The sequence below is a fragment of the Strigops habroptila genome, chromosome 8, assembly GCF_004027225.2.
Source record: "Strigops habroptila isolate Jane chromosome 8, bStrHab1.2.pri, whole genome shotgun sequence".
Lineage (NCBI taxonomy): Eukaryota > Metazoa > Chordata > Aves > Psittaciformes > Psittacidae > Strigops > Strigops habroptila.
Window position 1 is genome coordinate 57,701,850 of NC_044284.2, and position 17,179 is coordinate 57,719,028.

The 17,179-nt window shown below is 39.1% G+C and overlaps 1 protein-coding gene across 6 annotated transcripts in view; it reads right to left on the reverse strand.

Moving 5' to 3' along the window:
- The window catches only part of USP24 (ubiquitin specific peptidase 24), a 65,836-nt gene that overhangs the window by 16,428 nt on the left and 32,229 nt on the right, over window positions 1-17,179 (reverse strand). For 5 of the 6 annotated variants that reach the window (XR_003992535.1, XM_030494043.1, XM_030494044.1 and 2 more), the window contains 28 exons: window positions 16,891-17,031; window positions 16,685-16,738; window positions 16,397-16,512; window positions 15,672-15,738; window positions 15,390-15,500; window positions 14,890-14,988; window positions 14,638-14,808; window positions 13,925-14,010; window positions 13,683-13,776; window positions 13,275-13,430; window positions 10,882-10,979; window positions 10,204-10,299; window positions 9,820-10,048; window positions 8,713-8,872; window positions 8,277-8,432; window positions 7,651-7,721; window positions 6,748-6,908; window positions 5,818-5,879; window positions 5,299-5,490; window positions 4,889-5,006; window positions 3,414-3,558; window positions 2,843-2,962; window positions 2,485-2,610; window positions 2,169-2,267; window positions 1,881-1,963; window positions 1,515-1,656; window positions 983-1,102; window positions 406-626 (listed from right to left, as the gene is read on the reverse strand). Coding sequence is in view for 5 of the 6 variants with exons in the window: in XM_030494043.1 (XP_030349903.1) it covers window positions 406-626; window positions 983-1,102; window positions 1,515-1,656; window positions 1,881-1,963; window positions 2,169-2,267; window positions 2,485-2,610; window positions 2,843-2,962; window positions 3,414-3,558; window positions 4,889-5,006; window positions 5,299-5,490; window positions 5,818-5,879; window positions 6,748-6,908; window positions 7,651-7,721; window positions 8,277-8,432; window positions 8,713-8,872; window positions 9,820-10,048; window positions 10,204-10,299; window positions 10,882-10,979; window positions 13,275-13,430; window positions 13,683-13,776; window positions 13,925-14,010; window positions 14,638-14,808; window positions 14,890-14,988; window positions 15,390-15,500; window positions 15,672-15,738; window positions 16,397-16,512; window positions 16,685-16,738; window positions 16,891-17,031 (3,494 nt within the window). In the remaining variant the exon portion in view is untranslated. The remainder of the gene's footprint in view (window positions 1-405; window positions 627-982; window positions 1,103-1,514; window positions 1,657-1,880; window positions 1,964-2,168; window positions 2,268-2,484; window positions 2,611-2,842; window positions 2,963-3,413; window positions 3,559-4,888; window positions 5,007-5,298; window positions 5,491-5,817; window positions 5,880-6,747; window positions 6,909-7,650; window positions 7,722-8,276; window positions 8,433-8,712; window positions 8,873-9,819; window positions 10,049-10,203; window positions 10,300-10,881; window positions 10,980-13,274; window positions 13,431-13,682; window positions 13,777-13,924; window positions 14,011-14,637; window positions 14,809-14,889; window positions 14,989-15,389; window positions 15,501-15,671; window positions 15,739-16,396; window positions 16,513-16,684; window positions 16,739-16,890; window positions 17,032-17,179) is intronic. The other variant, XM_030494045.1, reaches the window with a different exon arrangement.

The following is a 17,179-nucleotide window of genomic DNA, read 5'->3' on the forward strand; positions in this document are numbered from 1 at the left end:
AACATAGAAACAAAGTTACTTGACTGTCTAGTAAAAAACCAAGCCACCCTGAACACCCTAGAAATGACAAACCTGAACTCACATTTATTTTGACAGTAAACAGAAAGCTTAGTAAAATCAGTATCAAAGTTGCATTAAAAACGATAAGCTTGATTAAAAATAGAAGCACATCACCTGAAACTATGTGTCATAGGAAGCCCTCAAACTGCAATATAAGGTATATAAGACTTGCAGAGACTTTTATAATACGGTGTTCCATATAATTATGTTATTAACATTCACAATGTTGGGTGTTAAGAAAGGCAAGAGTGCTTCCTATAGAGCTCGGAATGGCTCACTGTACTTTCCCAAAACAAGTAGTCTTCAGACCACTCTAAACCTCCCCAACCAAATCTTGATCATAACCTTCTGTCCTTTATAAAGGAGTAGTAGTGCCCTGCGTGTGCCTGGCCACTGTGAACGATCACACCAACAAGCTCATAGTTTTCTGTAGGGGCAACTTTCTTCCTTGGGGAGCCCCCTCCTCCTTGATCTGCGTTTCTACCATTGTCCCCCACTTCGGAGGACGAGTCCTGGCGAGCCATCCCTGACACAGTGTAAGGTTCCATGTTCAGCATCCAGGGAAACTGTTGAAAGAGATATTTCAGATTAACTAAGAGATCATATTGTGTACATGCTTAGAGTAATTTCATTGTATTAATACTTTCCACATTTGGAACACCAAAGGAAAACATGGTACTTCAACTTTTCATCCTTATGACAGAGAAATTAAATGTCTTTATGGTTCATGGAAGTTTTTGACCTTGCTTTCTGAAAGGACCCCAAGAATGTTGCAGACAAGGAAAGCTCTAAGGAAAACTACTTGTTTTCTGTAGCATGATCATGTTTTAAGTACTAAGGGAAAAGAGAGAATAATGAATAGGAAGAGTGAGAGTCCATTCCACAAAGCATTGGGGGTGTGCCATAAGGAAAGTTTTCTTACCCTTATTTGCTCATCGTATTTAATAGAACGTCCACTCTCCCAGTCAAAGCCAAATCTCATCAGGTGAATCACCAACAGGCTAGGTAAGACCTTAATGCATGTGCGCTTCACTGTAGTTCTCTTAAAAAGAAAACAAGATATCACCTCTATCTATATACCTCAAACATTCTGGAGTACTCTTGTATAGATGCACAATTCCAGCTATCTGGAATGAATGTACAACACAGGCATGGGAGGCAGGGTGCCCATAGGATGACTGTAATATGTACTGACAGGGTAATATTACAGGTACTACAGAGTTTGTGCAGTGGGCTGATATGTTACAGAACATTTTATCACCATGCCATCCCTCTCAATGTTCAGTTCACAATATGAGTTACAGGGAATGAAGAATGCTATCTGCATGGATTTATGGATTTAATGTTTTGATTATGTCTTCTACATGAAAGAGTAAGCAGTGCCTAAGCTTCTATGCTTAAGAAAATACCATGCTACGACTAAATCTTCTTTCACATACATAAAGAACCAATACCTTTTCTTTGCACTTTTCACAGTAGTATGCATTGCTTCCTTCCAGAACTTCTCCTCTAACAAACTGATCCAATGATATTTCCAGACTTTGACATGAAGTCACACCCAGGTTGAGAGCCATGAAGGCTTCCTCACGCTCATACCTAAATTCAAGAAAAACAGTCAAGGCATTGACAGAGTAGAACTTATCCAACTTGAATTAACGAGGCTTATGCTTAGGAAAGAATATTGCATTTGCCCCATAGCTATCAACAGCTGTGATGCTTGCAAAGGTATGTCTATACCTTCTTGTGCTATGTTGGCCTATATATTTTAACAGTTATGGGAGCACACTATCTTGTAACTAATGCACTGAATTTAACATTACCTGTGAGGACAGTCCTTGCAGATCTTCTGATCAGAGAAGATTCCTTGAAAAGTATTCTTAAATATTTGGTCTCTTCCTATTTTCTATTGGAGATGTAAAGTTAGACATCAGTTGGATATATTGCAATGAAAGACCAAGAAAGCAATAGGAATTTTAAACTTCTGAATACTATGCAGATCATAAAATAAGCCAAATGGCTGCCTTCTTTTCTGAAGAACAAAGGAGAAAGAGAGGAAAAGTACCAAGGAAATGCATATAAACAAGGAAATAAATCCCTGAGGTTTTTACCTTGAGGTACTCGTCCATTTGATCTATAAGACTGGTGAAGAACTCATAAGCATCCTGTTGCTCTCTAACATAAAGTTCCTTATTCCACATCTTGAAAATCTATAAAAAATATAAATATATATATGAAAAGGTGGTTCTTCCATATGCATATCACTGAAAAAGGTGATTTTTTAGAAGAAAGTTGTTATTTTACATGCTTTGACTTTTTGAAGTAGAACTGACATTACCTCTAGAAATTCTGCAATGAGAAAAGGCTGAATAAATGGTAACTTCTTAGATAGGAAAGCTATATAATCCAAACAAGAAGACATAATACCTTCCAGAAGTTCTCAGGTACATAATACTGTAGCTTGCTTTCCATCAAATGACCAAAAAGAGATTGAACTTGATAGAACACATTGTCATCTGGATTGTCTGTATCATCATCAATGGAAAGCAAAGCCTGGAAGGAAACAAATAACGTTATGAAGTTGGTTCTTGGCAAAATTATTACTCTAAGTTATGACACACAGCACAACTCACACTTTATATATTTATTGTGTGTGTATATATTTACGCACACACACATACATACACAGTGGCTGTTTTCATTTATAAATGGTGCTAAGTTGAACTTGCAGTCCAGCTGACAGTAATTCCAAAACAAGGACTTTAGAGGATGTTGAACCAATTACCTCTGGAAGACCTGGTTGCATATATAGCTGCTGGAAGACGGCATTCATGTAACAAGTAGCACCACCATTCTTCAGGCCCACAAATCCTGAAATGGAACGACTATCCACTGGTGGAAGATACTAGAATGACAAACACATTTTTGTCCCAGTTAGTTATAAAAAGCAGGAGACTCCAACAACATACTATAGCTTTTATAATCACCCTTATATAAGCTGTTAAGAGCAATTTAATGGAAAACCAGGAATATAAATTCTGAAAGATTGCAAGAGCACTATATTTCGTCCTTTAAATATTTAACACTTGGCACAAAACTGTTAAAAATAGCTTAAAACATACCTAAATAAAATGGGTGACAATTATGCAATACTGCTTTCTTCTCCAGACAATAACTGACAGACTCACTGGAGCATTTGCTTCAGAGAAAGATCAAATGGGTCTGCATTTACTCCTATCTGTGTTTTGTCATTTTAAATTGAAGACCATGGAAATTTCATGAACGCACTAGTTAAGTGGATCATACACAGTACTCCAAACCATATTAACACAAACCAAAAAAGGCTTCTTGCTTACATCAAACTCCTTGGTAAGTGCAGGGTCACACTGGTGATGCATAGAAAGCAGCTCTTTTGTAATAAGCTGGAGATTGGAAGGTGAGCTATCAGCCAGCATTACTAACACTTCATAAGCAGCTAATCGGCTATCTGCTGTGCTGCACCTAAAAAGAAAACCACATTTGAGATCTATTTTGTAGGTGACTCAATTATTTCTAATTCCAGAAAGCCACATTACTCAGAACAAGTGACAATGTTCAAAAGGAACACTTTAAATGATAGAACGCTCCTGAGAGACTGCAGAGCGCTATTTTCTCTTTCTTGGGGAAGGGGAATGGGAAGGAATCAAATCACAAGAGCAGCATTAGGAATATTCCTTTAAGCAAGCCTCCCTTACTGACATGGAGACATTTGTTAACACTGAGTAGCAAGGAAGAGCAGATGCCCTAAAAATTAGACACAGAACTGGTTGTACATTGGAGGACAGTCAGACAGATACTATCACTGTAACACTGACAGAGACATGATGACTTATTTACAGGGATACAAGCTTTGAAAGAGCTAGACCAGATAACTCGCTATAAGAGATGATCTTAGACGTAAGCTGCGCTTAGACCAGTACAAAACACTACTACTTAGCTCTTTTCCGTGCATCAAACATCCTAGCCCTTTCTTCTAAGAGCCAAAGAAAAGGCTTTACTTGAAGCAAACAAAAGAGCATGCTTGAGATTAATTGCAGTGGAGCAAAGCTGGAGCAAAACACTAAGGTGTACCAAGTCAGGGATTGCTAAATGCTCCACTGGAACCTTCTTCAGGGTTTGTGGAAAGGCAGTGTGAATATGCCCGATCCAACTCCTAACACCAACTAGTCAGTGTAATGCAAGCAATCCAGCTGCAGCAGTACAAAACTGCACGAGCTAATTTACCCACCCCTTCAGATATTGTTATGGCAATAACAGAAGGCAAGTGTGACAGGAAAGAGAAAGCCCACTCTTTTTCCCCCTCCATTTGATTTATTCTGGGCTATTATCGGCTACGTCAGGTGCAAGGAGACTTGCCTGGCATTAGCTTTTGACAGAACACAGTTCTATTGAAGGGAAAAAGAAAACAGTGGAACTTCTGAGATTCTCACTTACAAGGGGCTTGGACAGTTAATTTCCTGCTCATGCTCCAATTTAGCCAACTTCCCAAGTGATGATGAGCTAAAGGAGTACTCTTTGGACTCATGAAATCAGTGCCCAGTTGTGCTTGCTGTGCATCATTGATGCATTGACTAACAGTGCACAGACTTTGGTAGTACAGAAAAGCAAAGATTTTTGGGTTACACAAAAGCTTATTAAAATGCTGTTTGGACACTTATGTAGGAAATGTAGAGAACTAGAGAAACACTCCAACATTGGTATTAAATCCTAGTATCCGCAGCCCCAGTGCGATATTTGCATTTGTGAGGTCTACTACAAAACCCAACGTAAAGAAAAACCAAACAGTTTTTACTTTGGATGAAAGTCTTGCTGGCTAATTGCAGCACTGCCTGCTGGAGAATGGCTATTCAGAATGATCCTGGATGCTCGGAAGAGGAAATCATCCAACAATGGCTTAATCAAAGATGAACCTGTAACACAGTAACCCACACATACTGTTAAATACTTACATTATCGCTTGAAATGTCAAAAGGTGTTCTGTAACAGCAAAATCACTTAATAGCACCATATCAGCAACAAAAAGATCCAAATATTTTATCAGATGTCAAAGGTACAACAAAGGTACTGCCAAAACTACTCCTTATAGCTCTGTATCACTTCTATTGATGTGTTATGTCTTCACACATACTGTCTACTACAGTCACCAGTTAGTGCTGATGCAGAATTCACACTAGTCACTTCAGACTAAAAAGGAATACTTACCAACCATTTCCTTCTCTGCCCCACAGAGTGAAAGGAGAGTCTTGATGAGCCTCAAGTGTCCTGCTAACAGGATGTTATCGGCTTCACTGGTCTCACACTCAGCTGTGCGGTTGGGTTCAAAGTTGTCTAGCCAGGTGATCTCATCTTCTAACATGGCAGCTGGGCTTATCTTTAGCTGTTCCATTTCGGATGCTGCAAGAGAACAGAAAAATCAACAGTTCTATAAATGCAGAATATAAATACAAAAAATTTTAAGCAGTTTGGTAATGGTCTAGTTTGCCCCATAATGTGTACAAAGTATAACTTCCACATAGGAACTCAGTTCTCTTTCCAAAAGGAGTGAGCTGCCTTGCTGTTACTCAATGCAAGAAGAGTCCGTGCCAGGCATTAACACAGGACAGCCAGCACACTGGCAGGTCACATCAAGTCCATGGCGTAGTAACCCCTCTGTGAAGGCAATTCTACATCTTGTCTACGGAAGCTGCCATCGGAATGACATGTGTACCTGTACATACTTACATGTGAGGTCATCCAATAACTGACATCTCAGGTCAAAATATTCTGTACACTGGGACAAAAGTCTGAAAGAGGTACAAACAGAAGACAGGTTTAATTTATAATCAGAAACTTTTTTCTAAGCAGTTGCCTTTAAGGCTTGTGTGCTCTGTCCATCTAATCTAATACCTAGATAGCACAGCTATCTAGATATGCCTCTGCATGCACATGCTGCAGATTTAAAACAAACTCCTTCCCAGCAGCTACTCTTGAATGTCACAAATGACATTTAATCCTGCTTTCTTCCTTCAGCTCTAAATAATTTTAGTTAATTATCATATGACAATAAAACAACAGGTTTAACTTCTCAGTTATTCCTCTATTTAGATTCCTCTAGAAACTGCTGTTTAAAGTTACTGTTAAATTCAACCACCTTTGGCCAGTCAGGGAGAAGTTAACAGGACTGACACTTACAGCCATTAGAGGTGCAATGGGTAACATAAAGAATAAGAAAACAGGTGAAATTATGGTTTCAGACACCACTGAAAAGACCAGATCCTTTAGGACTGGCTTCTGATCTGGATCTATCCAATACTATCAAACAAATTTAATGTTACTGTTACACATCTCACTGTTGCTATGCCTCATGAAGGATTGCAGCAGGTTCTGACTGCCATGACCACATCCTTAAAAGAGCAGGCCAGTTTAATTTGGGAAGTCAAATCACCTGAACTATGAGAGTTCACAGAAGAATTGTACCTTGAGAATCCAGCTTTATTTCTCTTCAATTTACATACTTCCAAAACTATCTGTGGCATGACAGGGATGTCTACTTTTGACAGACTTGCAAAGTCCTAATCCCTTAGAGCCTTGGAGCGCCTTGGAGCTTCCAAAGCACTCCTTACTTAAAAATGTGACAGATTTGCTTCCTCAATAAACAAGCATCTGACTTACCTCTGGTTGATTCCTCTCATGATGCTGGTTGGTGACCAAAGAGGCAGCTGGGCACCAAGAACAACACTCAGGAGAAACTGGTTTGGCTTTTGTACATCTGGGTGAGCAGATGTGTCTGTCTGACTAAGGGTGTACAACTGGTCACAGGCAACACGACGAATCTGAAACAGTGTCGAACATCAGCAGCTGCTCCAAGGTTGCAAAAAATACACTTACGTTTTGTTAGACATCCAACACAAAAAACCCCGACATTGAAAAGCTTGTGTAAAGCAGACTATGAGCTCTGCATCCACCAGCCAGGGCTTCTCTATAGGGATTTAGCAATCCACTTTCATCCCTGAGCTAAAAGCCCTGATACTTTATTAAACGCAGATTATAAATTCGGATAAGGGCGAAAAGATGCAAAGATTTCATGCAAAATATATGAGATGCAATGAAATGAAAGAAGCATGACTTGAAATCCCTAGATTTTAGAATATCCAGAATAATCTTATATCAGAAAGAAAGAATTTTAGGAGGGTTCCAGCATTTGCAAGAACTTTTCAGAAGTTTAGAAAAGCCCATTAAATCTTACCCAAATCTTTTGGGATGAAAACTTACTTGGAACTTTTCCTTAAGTTTTACAGAATCTGCCTTACTAAATTGAGAGTATTTTTTAAGACTAGCCACAGAACAGCCCTGGGCACCTCATGGATTAAACAAGCCTAAAGAATGCAGTACTTCAGCATTTTCTATCAACACATCACTAGATACTGGAGTTACTAACAATTATACAAAGGTTATTCATTCAAATACAAAAACCTGTGGGAGTATCTGTTATGAACAATTTTATAGCCAGGTCATATTAAATGATCAAAATTTAAACATTTCAGAAGTGTAACAAGGAAGTTTTCAGACCCTCACCTCAGCACTTGGTGATCCAAGCAGTATGTCAATGATGAAATCAGCAACGCAAGGCAAATTGTAAAAAGATCCTAGAACAGAAATAATTTAAATAATTTAAAATATTTAAAAAATAAAAAATAAGCCAGATACAGTCTTACATTAATACACTACAGGACTCAGAGGAAATCCTCCCCATCAACACTGAAAAGCAGTAACAGCTATTTGAGTATTTCCCCATCTCTTCCCTCTGGCACCACATTCCAACAGCATTTTCCTTCACCTTCCACCACGAGTAGTAGCTACAATTCCTGTACACAAAGGTTCAAGTACTAAACACTAGCTATGCAAACAGCAGCAATTACATTCTTCAAAGCCAGTGCAAATATTTATATACTGGTAGCAAGTCAGCCTTCCCAAAACATTTCGCTAAGGCACAGCATTAAATGCCTTGTTTCATGCCATCTATTCTCCAGCCCTGCAAAGAAACCCCTGTATTTTTTCATGAGGTTTTGTGTTTTTAACTTGAGCTGTCTCAGCTTACAAAGTCAAAAGTTTCTCATTATTTTTTTGAACTTGTCTGTCTTCAAAAGCCTCCTCCCTTTACTTATATTCCAAATAATGAGTAATCCAATTCTATTTCATACCTAGTTGCTGACTGCGTAGCTGAAGGCAAGTTACTAAGAGGGACAAGGCTTCTCCAGCAATCAGAGCATCTTTGGTGGATACAGACTGCTGCCGCACACAGATACCAGCATGCAGCGCAGTCGGCTCTCCTTCGCTTCCTGAACTGCAATTACTTCCTGCATTAAGAGATGAACATTAAGTGCTGTATTCCATTACTTTCTTCAGATGTTTGCAGCTTCTGGTCAGTTCTCTGCAATTTAAAAAACTTCTCCAAATGCCACATATACGTACAGCATTTTGCTCAGATTTGTGTAATTCTGTCATATCATACCCTGAGTCGGAAAGAACCCAAGAGGATCATTGAGTCCAACTCCAATGAATTCAGCTTCAAAAGTGTTTAATTAAGCATACACCAAACACTTTCTTCAGGTTGGTTTAGAGACACAGTTAACCCACCTGAGCTGCTAAGTCTATTTCGAATCCCAGCAGGAAATAAACTGTTGCTTTCTTTTATTGGCTGACTACTTCCCACAAGATCCAGTCGTCCTGCAGCAGCAGCCCAAGAGAGCCTCATGAAGCAAGCCACTGTGGAAGTGAAATCATTCACCTCCATAGTCTGAAGGAACAAGAAACAGCAGTTATTTCTGCAATATTCAACAGCCTTTGTTAATCACAGGGATAAGAGGAATGTATCTTCTGAATCATGTCAAACTGACATTTGGATTTGTTTTCCTCTCTCTTTTCTAAGCAGGCTCAAGGATACAAGAGTCTTTTTGTTCCCAACGAGAGATTAGTATTGCTCCCTTAACAGGAAGCAGTTAGTTTTTTTTAAGTTTTTCACTAGCATAGATATCCTTTTCACCTATCTGGATTTAGGCATGCTGATTTCAATCATATAGATCCAGCTGGGAAGCACTGCCCAAGAACTTATAGCACATACTCTTTACACGAACTATGGAGTTTCTTTCAGCTGGATTCAACTTTCAAGTAGGTTGAGTTCTTGTCAGATTAGTTTTAGTAAACAGGCAGTCTCAGATTAATCACACTGACATGCCTAGAAAGGGGAAAATAGCATTTTCCTAAAGTATTGAAAATAAGCATTTCCTTTTCCCCCAGGGTACCATCAAGCTCATTAAAAACTAACTTTGCTATTTGAAACAAAAAACTTGCCCAAAATTCAGAATTCAAAGAAACATGGACTATAAGCCACAAGTTCAAACAGGAACCTTCTCCTTTCTATTCACAGAAAATTACTAAGATCTTAAGAGTTAAGCATGACTGAAAATAAATCACAAGTAAGATTTCTGTGTAGATCCATTTCTGGTAAGCGCTTCTGGGGTACTGCTTCCCTTTGTACTGCCAAAATAATTTCTGAGGCTATGTTAAAATCTGGATCAAGATCAGGGTAAGAGACTGATGGTCAGGATTTTCAGAGGCTTTTAAATGGAGCCTGGGAAAGAACCTGTGTAAAAGGTGGAGTTTTGATTAAAAATCCAGGAGTTATACAGCTGTCACTGAAGATGACAGCGCTACATGACCATAAATCATCAAACACTTCCTTACTTGTATGGCAACTCTCGCTGCTGGTATGATTTCTTCTACCCTAATGGAGGATCTATCAGACACAGAGAGCTGTCGGTAGGATGACTTCTCAGGTGTTCCACAAATGGACATCTGCCTACTTGCTTGTCGGCTGACATTACGGAAGGGGCGTGAGGACAATGCTTCTACCCCATCTTTAATGAAATCCTCATCCAGTAAGGTAGGCATTGTCTGGCCAACAAGCAAGAACCTACATTCACAGAGCAAAAACATCAGGCTTGTTTTGGAATGTCCACAGCAAGTGAATGAAACAGAACTCAAAGTACCAATTAATCTTAAATATTACAAGCTGCACTCTAAAAGCCAAGAAAGCAGCACTTTGTCTAATGAAAGGCAATTACATACCTTGCAAGTTGCAGGCAGATGGAATAGACTCCCTGTCTTGTTTCATAGTCTACTTCTGATGGGATGGAATCTCTCTGCATCACATTCACCACCAAACTTAAAAACAAATCAATAAGACAGACTCCGTTTGAAAGTGTTTTACATTAGGAGAGAACTGCAATTAATTTCTCTCTATCCTCCTCTCCTCCTATTCAGTCGGCTGAGTGCCAGTTAAAACTTCCATACTGGCATCTTTGGAGACTAACATCCCCATTTTCCCCTCTTACATCTACAGATAGCAGCTTTCTGTTCCTGCTGGAAAATGCTTCAGGATCTATGGGATGCCAGGAAGAGGGATGGGACAGAATTACTAAGAGCCACAAATACCTGATAAATCCGACACAAGCACAAGCAGTATTGTAGGTATTCCAAACCACTCACACTGTGTGTGCCTCAACTCGTCTGAAGGGTCTGAATTTTGGCGACTGTAAAATTTAATCTGGTTCCTATTGCAGTATCTATGCTTTGACTGCTTAAAATGTCCACTAGTATCTCTGCAGGTCATAGTATAATGTACACACTTGCAAAGAAAAGAAGCCAACAGGTGTATTAGCATGCTACAGCGTGGAAATGAGAAACCACACGGAACTGGTAACTAAATGAAGTGCTATAAATTGAGTCAAGATTTTGACATCTAACCTCAACCCTCCTGCTCTGAGGAAGTTTTCACAGAAAGACTTGGCACAGTTTCTTGCCATTTCATCATCTGCAGTTGGCATCAGCTTGGAGCTCAGTACCTAAAATAAATGAATAAATAAGCATACATACTCTCCCCCCTTTAGTATTTTTTATTTGCTGAAGGTTAAAAGTGTAACAGGAAAAAATCCACTACAATTGAAGCAATTAACAATGCACTTATGTGAAGCTGTAGTCAGTAAAGAGAAATCACATTAAAATATTCAGGAGAACTATGGCTATTACAGATATTTACTCAGTATCAAAGGGCATTTTTTTCTCATTGCAGTTTACTCGTTAAGGGAAAGCATGAAGTGCATATTCTAGCACATGAAATGTTGCCTTCAGGCTCAGTTAGTGCTCCTTAAGAGCCCAAATTCTTACTAGACTTTCACTAGACAGTATCCCATAAAACATCCTGCAGATGGCTTACTTATTGATCCACACCTTCTGAAACATTGCTATTACTGGGGGTTTTATATTGGTAAAAGATGGTCCAGGTAATTCTATGGGTCTTATGAGCATCACCACTGTATCATCCCTCCTGTTTTAAGTCGGCACTAAACTTCACACAATGCAATTACACTCAGAAACGTGGCCATAAGGAAGCCTGTGGTCTCTGCGGGCCAGATTTCATGTACATTTATAGTCAATTTCACTTTGTTTTACATTAAAACCCCTCAAAACACTACCCAAACAACTCCCCAGCCCCTCCCAAACCTCCAGAAGATCCCCAGAACTTTACTTTCTTGAGAACTCTTTGGCTTGTACAGCCAACAGTGTTGCATGTGGGAAAACAAAATACATCTTTTCCAGGTTCACAGGTCAGAAGAATAGTTTACAGTGTTCCACACATGAAATCTTATCAGAACACTGCATGATGTAACCCTGAACATCTGCACCATTTAATTTTCATCTCTTTCATGTGCTCTGCAAATTTCCTGTGCACATTTTTTTCAGAGAGCAGTTCAGACTGGTTCCCAGATTTCCAACTGATCACCGGTGGAGGGGATCAAAAAAGGCACATCCTCCTTTTCCTGACAGAAAATATCTTCCAATTGGCTTGACTGGACTTGACGAACAAGTCCACTCCTATGATCTACACACCTAATCCAATTTTCTACTTCTCATCCTTTGCCAGAAAAGCAATTTATTACTTGCTTTTATTATTTGCTCTGGCATAGCAGCAGCAGATAACTGTCTTGTCCGACTGTAATATAACCTGCCAGTTCAACAAGATACCCTTGCTGTGACATGCTAAACCATTTGCTTTCAGTTGCAGAACTTGTCAACATATTTCAAAGACATCATTAAGTATCTTTCTTTCCAGCTGTACAGCAAAGGGGGGAATCCTAACGCTGCAGTGTGATGACAGTGTAGGAAGATGAAGAGCTAACATTAGCCTGCAGAAAACCAAAGGAAAGCAACTACAAGAGAATTCCTACAGTAATCTTGGCACATGCTGGGAATGAAAGAAAATAACTTTGTTCATTGTTTCTAAAGCTGCTGGCAACTGGCCCTCCAACTTCAAGTTGTTCAAACCATATTTGTAATGGTTTCTTATACACAGTGGAACCTTCAAGTAAAACTACAAACTGTCCAGCTTCCTAGAGTGTGCAGATTACAGTGCTATAACACCACCAGCTGAACTCTCTCATACACTTTAGAAACCATGCACTGAACAGTCAGAAAGAGCCTTTTAACAGGGTCCAGTCCAATGTTTTGGCTGAAGAACTTACTCAGGAGAATACTCAGTGTTAAAAAATAGTCTCTATTCCACTCACTTTACATGCACAGCTAAACCAGGCCAGAAGCTTCTGGGTAAAAGCCCTGCACATTTGGATACTGAAAATTCTTCAGAGTTAAATGCTTCTCAAAAATATTCCTTCTTAGCTTCTGCAGACAAAATATGATAGACTTATATAGAAGTTAGCATTCTTTTGCTTTCAAATTGAATCAAGCAAAACCAATCAAACTAAACAGCTCCCATTAATTTTTAAAATAGTCAATTTTTTAATATATACTAAAAATCACATATTCAGAGTTTCTGGAGATTCAAGCAGGGATTTTACCTAAGCAGTAAAGACTTTGATGCCTCTTTGCTCCTTTCTGCTTACTTGAGAACATTCCTTCCACAAAAAGAGGGGCCTGGCTTCACAGCAACGTCTCTAAAGGGAAACTCTTTAACCCTTTCTCTTCTGCGCAGAATGTGCCACATACATAGAAGCAGACTATGACATGATATTTGCATTCTGCATAATGATCTGTCATGGTGGACTCCTGCCCAAGAAACTCAGAACTGCTGTCATTTTAGTGCTCAGAAATGCAAGTAGAAAGAAATAAATTTGTTTTCTTACCTCTAAATTGTAGAGCACTCTGAAGGTGGACATGCCCGGAGCAAAAGATCTGAAAAGACTTTCTAGTATTGAACTAGCACTGGGCTGATGTTGGTGTTTTGAAGACAAGGATGGTGATTTGGAAGACTGAGAACTTGATTCTGATAGGAGTGTTTTCTAGGAGGAAGGAGCCACAGAAGTATTTCGAGATACTACATTCTGTTGTAATTGGCAATACATTTCCTCTGATCCCTATAACAACTCTCTTACCTCCAGCTGCTTGGGAATAAGTCAATAATCCTTAACATGAGCATTATTTTGCAGTAGAGATTCAAACCCTTCACAGATTATAATCTGTCAGGGAATTTAAGAGACCTGGTAGTAAAAGTCTTTTTAAATCACCAAGATTAATTATTGTTCAATCCGTACCTTCCTTCCCAGGGAATCAAGCTGATCAAGAGCCTCCTGAATAGCTGGGTCAGTGGGAATCAAGAGCAGAAGTTTCCTCACTCGTAGTGTTATCCTGAAAAGTTATCAGAAGTTACTTGTGCAAAACACGGCTCAGCCACCCTGTGGCCTGGTGGATGCCTACACACTGCAAAGTAAGTAGCTATTCCAATTTTGCAGTGTGAGCATTGCTTCAATATTTAATAACCATTTAGTCTGCTTACCTTGGCTCCTCTAGATTGGCAAGCTGGTAAAGCATATCAAACACATTACACACAAGAGCCATGACTACTCCAGGGAGGGATTTCTCCTGAGAATTAAGAAGAAATACAAAGGCGTTTCTCTCTTCTCTCTGTTGCAAGTAATTTTAAGAGAGCTCTTCACTCAAGCAATTAACCTAGGTGCCAACCTGGCCTGTGGAAATCTCAGCTGCTTTCTAGACTGAGAAACATTTCATTTCTTACATTACCCCATTTCCTTTCTAACAATCAATTTCTGAAGTCAACTATTAGGGCTGACATACAAAGCAGACTAGGAATGGTCCAAACGCTATAGTTGATCCTTCTTAGTTTATTTTCGCACTGCAGCTTTATTAATAGTGGAAATCTCTCCCCCAGACAAATATACAATCTCAAAGTTAAATCATATGGGTCTTGACTGTTTAAAAGACTCTGCAGAGATTAATAAACACCAAGCAGGCTACAACAGGTGACAGAATACATGTTATAAAGTCCAACCTGCATGCATAAGGCAACTGTGCATTTAAATGGTTTGTTTCAATTGCAGTTTGAAAGCAAAACCAGGCTACTGAAGATTGGATACTGAAGCTGATGTGAACAGCTAAGTCTCTAAGTCTTTCATCCCAGCTGTGTCTCTCCCCTGACTACCCTCCCTTCAGGAAAAATCTGAGGGAAGGTTTCAGGCTATTACACTGTACCTGTTCCATTGCGTAGGATGAACTGAACACACTGCCGGTGTTGCTGGAACTGGCTGAGGAATCTGCAGAGCTCCCTGATGGAGTCCCACTTCCTGATGTTTTTACTGTAAGGACTTGTTCATCAGAGAAGCCCAGTTGGTGGAGTAGTTTCTGATCTTTGTTTACAGTTAGCTGCAAGAAAACATTTATCATTTAGTTCCACAAAAGAGATTCAATTTCATAAAGAATGAGAATTGTTTGTAGTTAACATACCAGGCTGTCATTGGCAAATATCTGTATATTATCCACAGGTGAATTCAACATCTTTGCTATCTTCCACCTGACGCTCCCTACAGTTTCATTGCTATGTGCCTGGAAAATGAAACAGGACTAGTTCAGGAAGTCTGCTCAAGCACTAAACTCCAAGAGAACAGAATAAAAATCTTCCATTAAAGTTTTCCTGCTTCTCTGCATAGGGCGGTAAAGGTATTGTCCACAAGAGAGGCTGACAGGGTAGGATAGCAGTAGAAATGCCCATCACTGACAGCAAGCAAATTCTTTTTCCCACCCTGGAATGATGATCAAGATACATTCAGTCTACAGACACCTCTGTTACAGCAGCCTTATACAGACTTCTAACATTTTCAAAGTGTTTTCAAGTTAACTGAGCCCTTCAAACCAGTTTACTCTGTTCAATCCAGGCATCCAAAAACCCAAGAGCAGCTACATGATCCACACTGCACACATAACACACATAACCTGTGCACACGTACCTCTATGGTGAAAGTATCTTTGGTAGACTCATATGTAACATTAAGTGTTAAAAGATGTCCATGGAAAGAGGCACCATGAGGTAGAATAGTTCGAGGAACAGAGTAAAGGTCCTACAGGAAGAAAAGGTTGACAATAAATACCACCCTTGAAAACAAAGATATTTCTATGATGGTATGTAGTAAAGTTACTAGAGTAGCATAGGTTTAAATAACTTTTACTGTGTTTAATAATACTGGAAATTATGTTCTTAGCCTTGCCCAGTAAGAAATTCTGTATCTTACCTCTATTGTTATCACATAACGCTCTGCCAACAGCAGCAGTCTCTCAATTATTACAAGTTTAGTTGACCTAGAGATAAACATTGAAAGCAAGTGTAACTTGTCTTAGAAATTCATTTTCAGCGCCCACAGGTAAGTACCATGAATTAGCTCTTTTCAAATATAACTCCTTAAAACTGGAGTTAATTCAACTGAAACTAACTAGGAAAATAGGCCAAGAAACTTGCATTATACTGCTTGAGGTGTAGCCAGCTTCAGAAGAAGCTTCATGTTCTTAAGGTCCCACCCTGTGCTCATGTATTCATGCTACACACATTTAAGCATTCAGAAGAGCTGAAGGAGAAAACCCATCCTTTTCTCTCCCAGTTAAAAAACCAAACAAAACCAAACCCTTCTGCCCCAGAAATATTACATGACTAATAGGCTAGTTGGTAAAAGTTTATGAGGGTTTTTGTGGTTTTGGGGTTTGGGTTTTTTTATTTTTGTTTGGTTTTGGAAGATAGAAGGGGGAAGTGTTGGATTTTTTTTTTTTATTATTTTTGTTAAAAACAGGTTTTTCAAAGTCTCTTTGGAACTTCAACTGCATTGTAATTGGAATATTCAACTGAGAAACCACCAGAATATACAACTACCAATACTGAGGCTTTTAATTAGTGCTCAAAATCATGTGGGAAGCAGCTGGAAGCAAGTATCTACTGTTGCGTTTATTCTTTTAAAGGCAGACCTACCTGTAAGGAGACTGAACTGAGGTTGCTACTGTAGGCATAGCAGTTGCTGTAAGCATTTTTGTAGCTCTTGTAACAGCATGTGTTAACGTTGGACCTCCAAGTGCAGAGCTGGCTGCCTAGAATACAAAGCAGAGTGTAGGTGCTGGTTTACATGGATGATTAGCATGTCCTGCAGAGCTAAGAGAACAAGAAGTATCTGTTTTTCTTTGAGTAGAATTACCATAGTCAATTATTCTAAGATACAAAACTGGAAAAGGATGGAGGTACAAGAACAATTGTGTCCTTTACCTCTAATCGTGTGTAGCAATCAGCAATGAATTTCTTGTGCAGTGATACTGAATCCTAAAGATAAAACACACGAATGAATTAGAACTTAAAACCAAGATCATGGGAATTACTTAAACTGACAGAACTCAACAAATTACACGTTTTAGCATGCAGAGTATCAAGGCTTTATGAATGTCAAAGCACTTTATGTACAAATACATGCCTACCTTTTTCAATCTAGGAGTTAGATTAATATAGCTGTAATTTATTATCAATTGAATAGCTTCATTGGCAATTTCTTCATCAGGTGACTCCATTGCAATCTTCCAAATGAAATCCATTCCGATTAATTCCAGTTTTTCCACACTCTATGCAAGAAAGAACAACAGTAAAGCACAAGTGGATTTCTTTCTTACACAATAGTGAGTTGAACCACAGGAACAAAACAGTCTTCCATCTGCTAGAAAAGCATCTTTTGACTGAATCTTTAAAATCTTCTTTTCCAACATGCTGCCA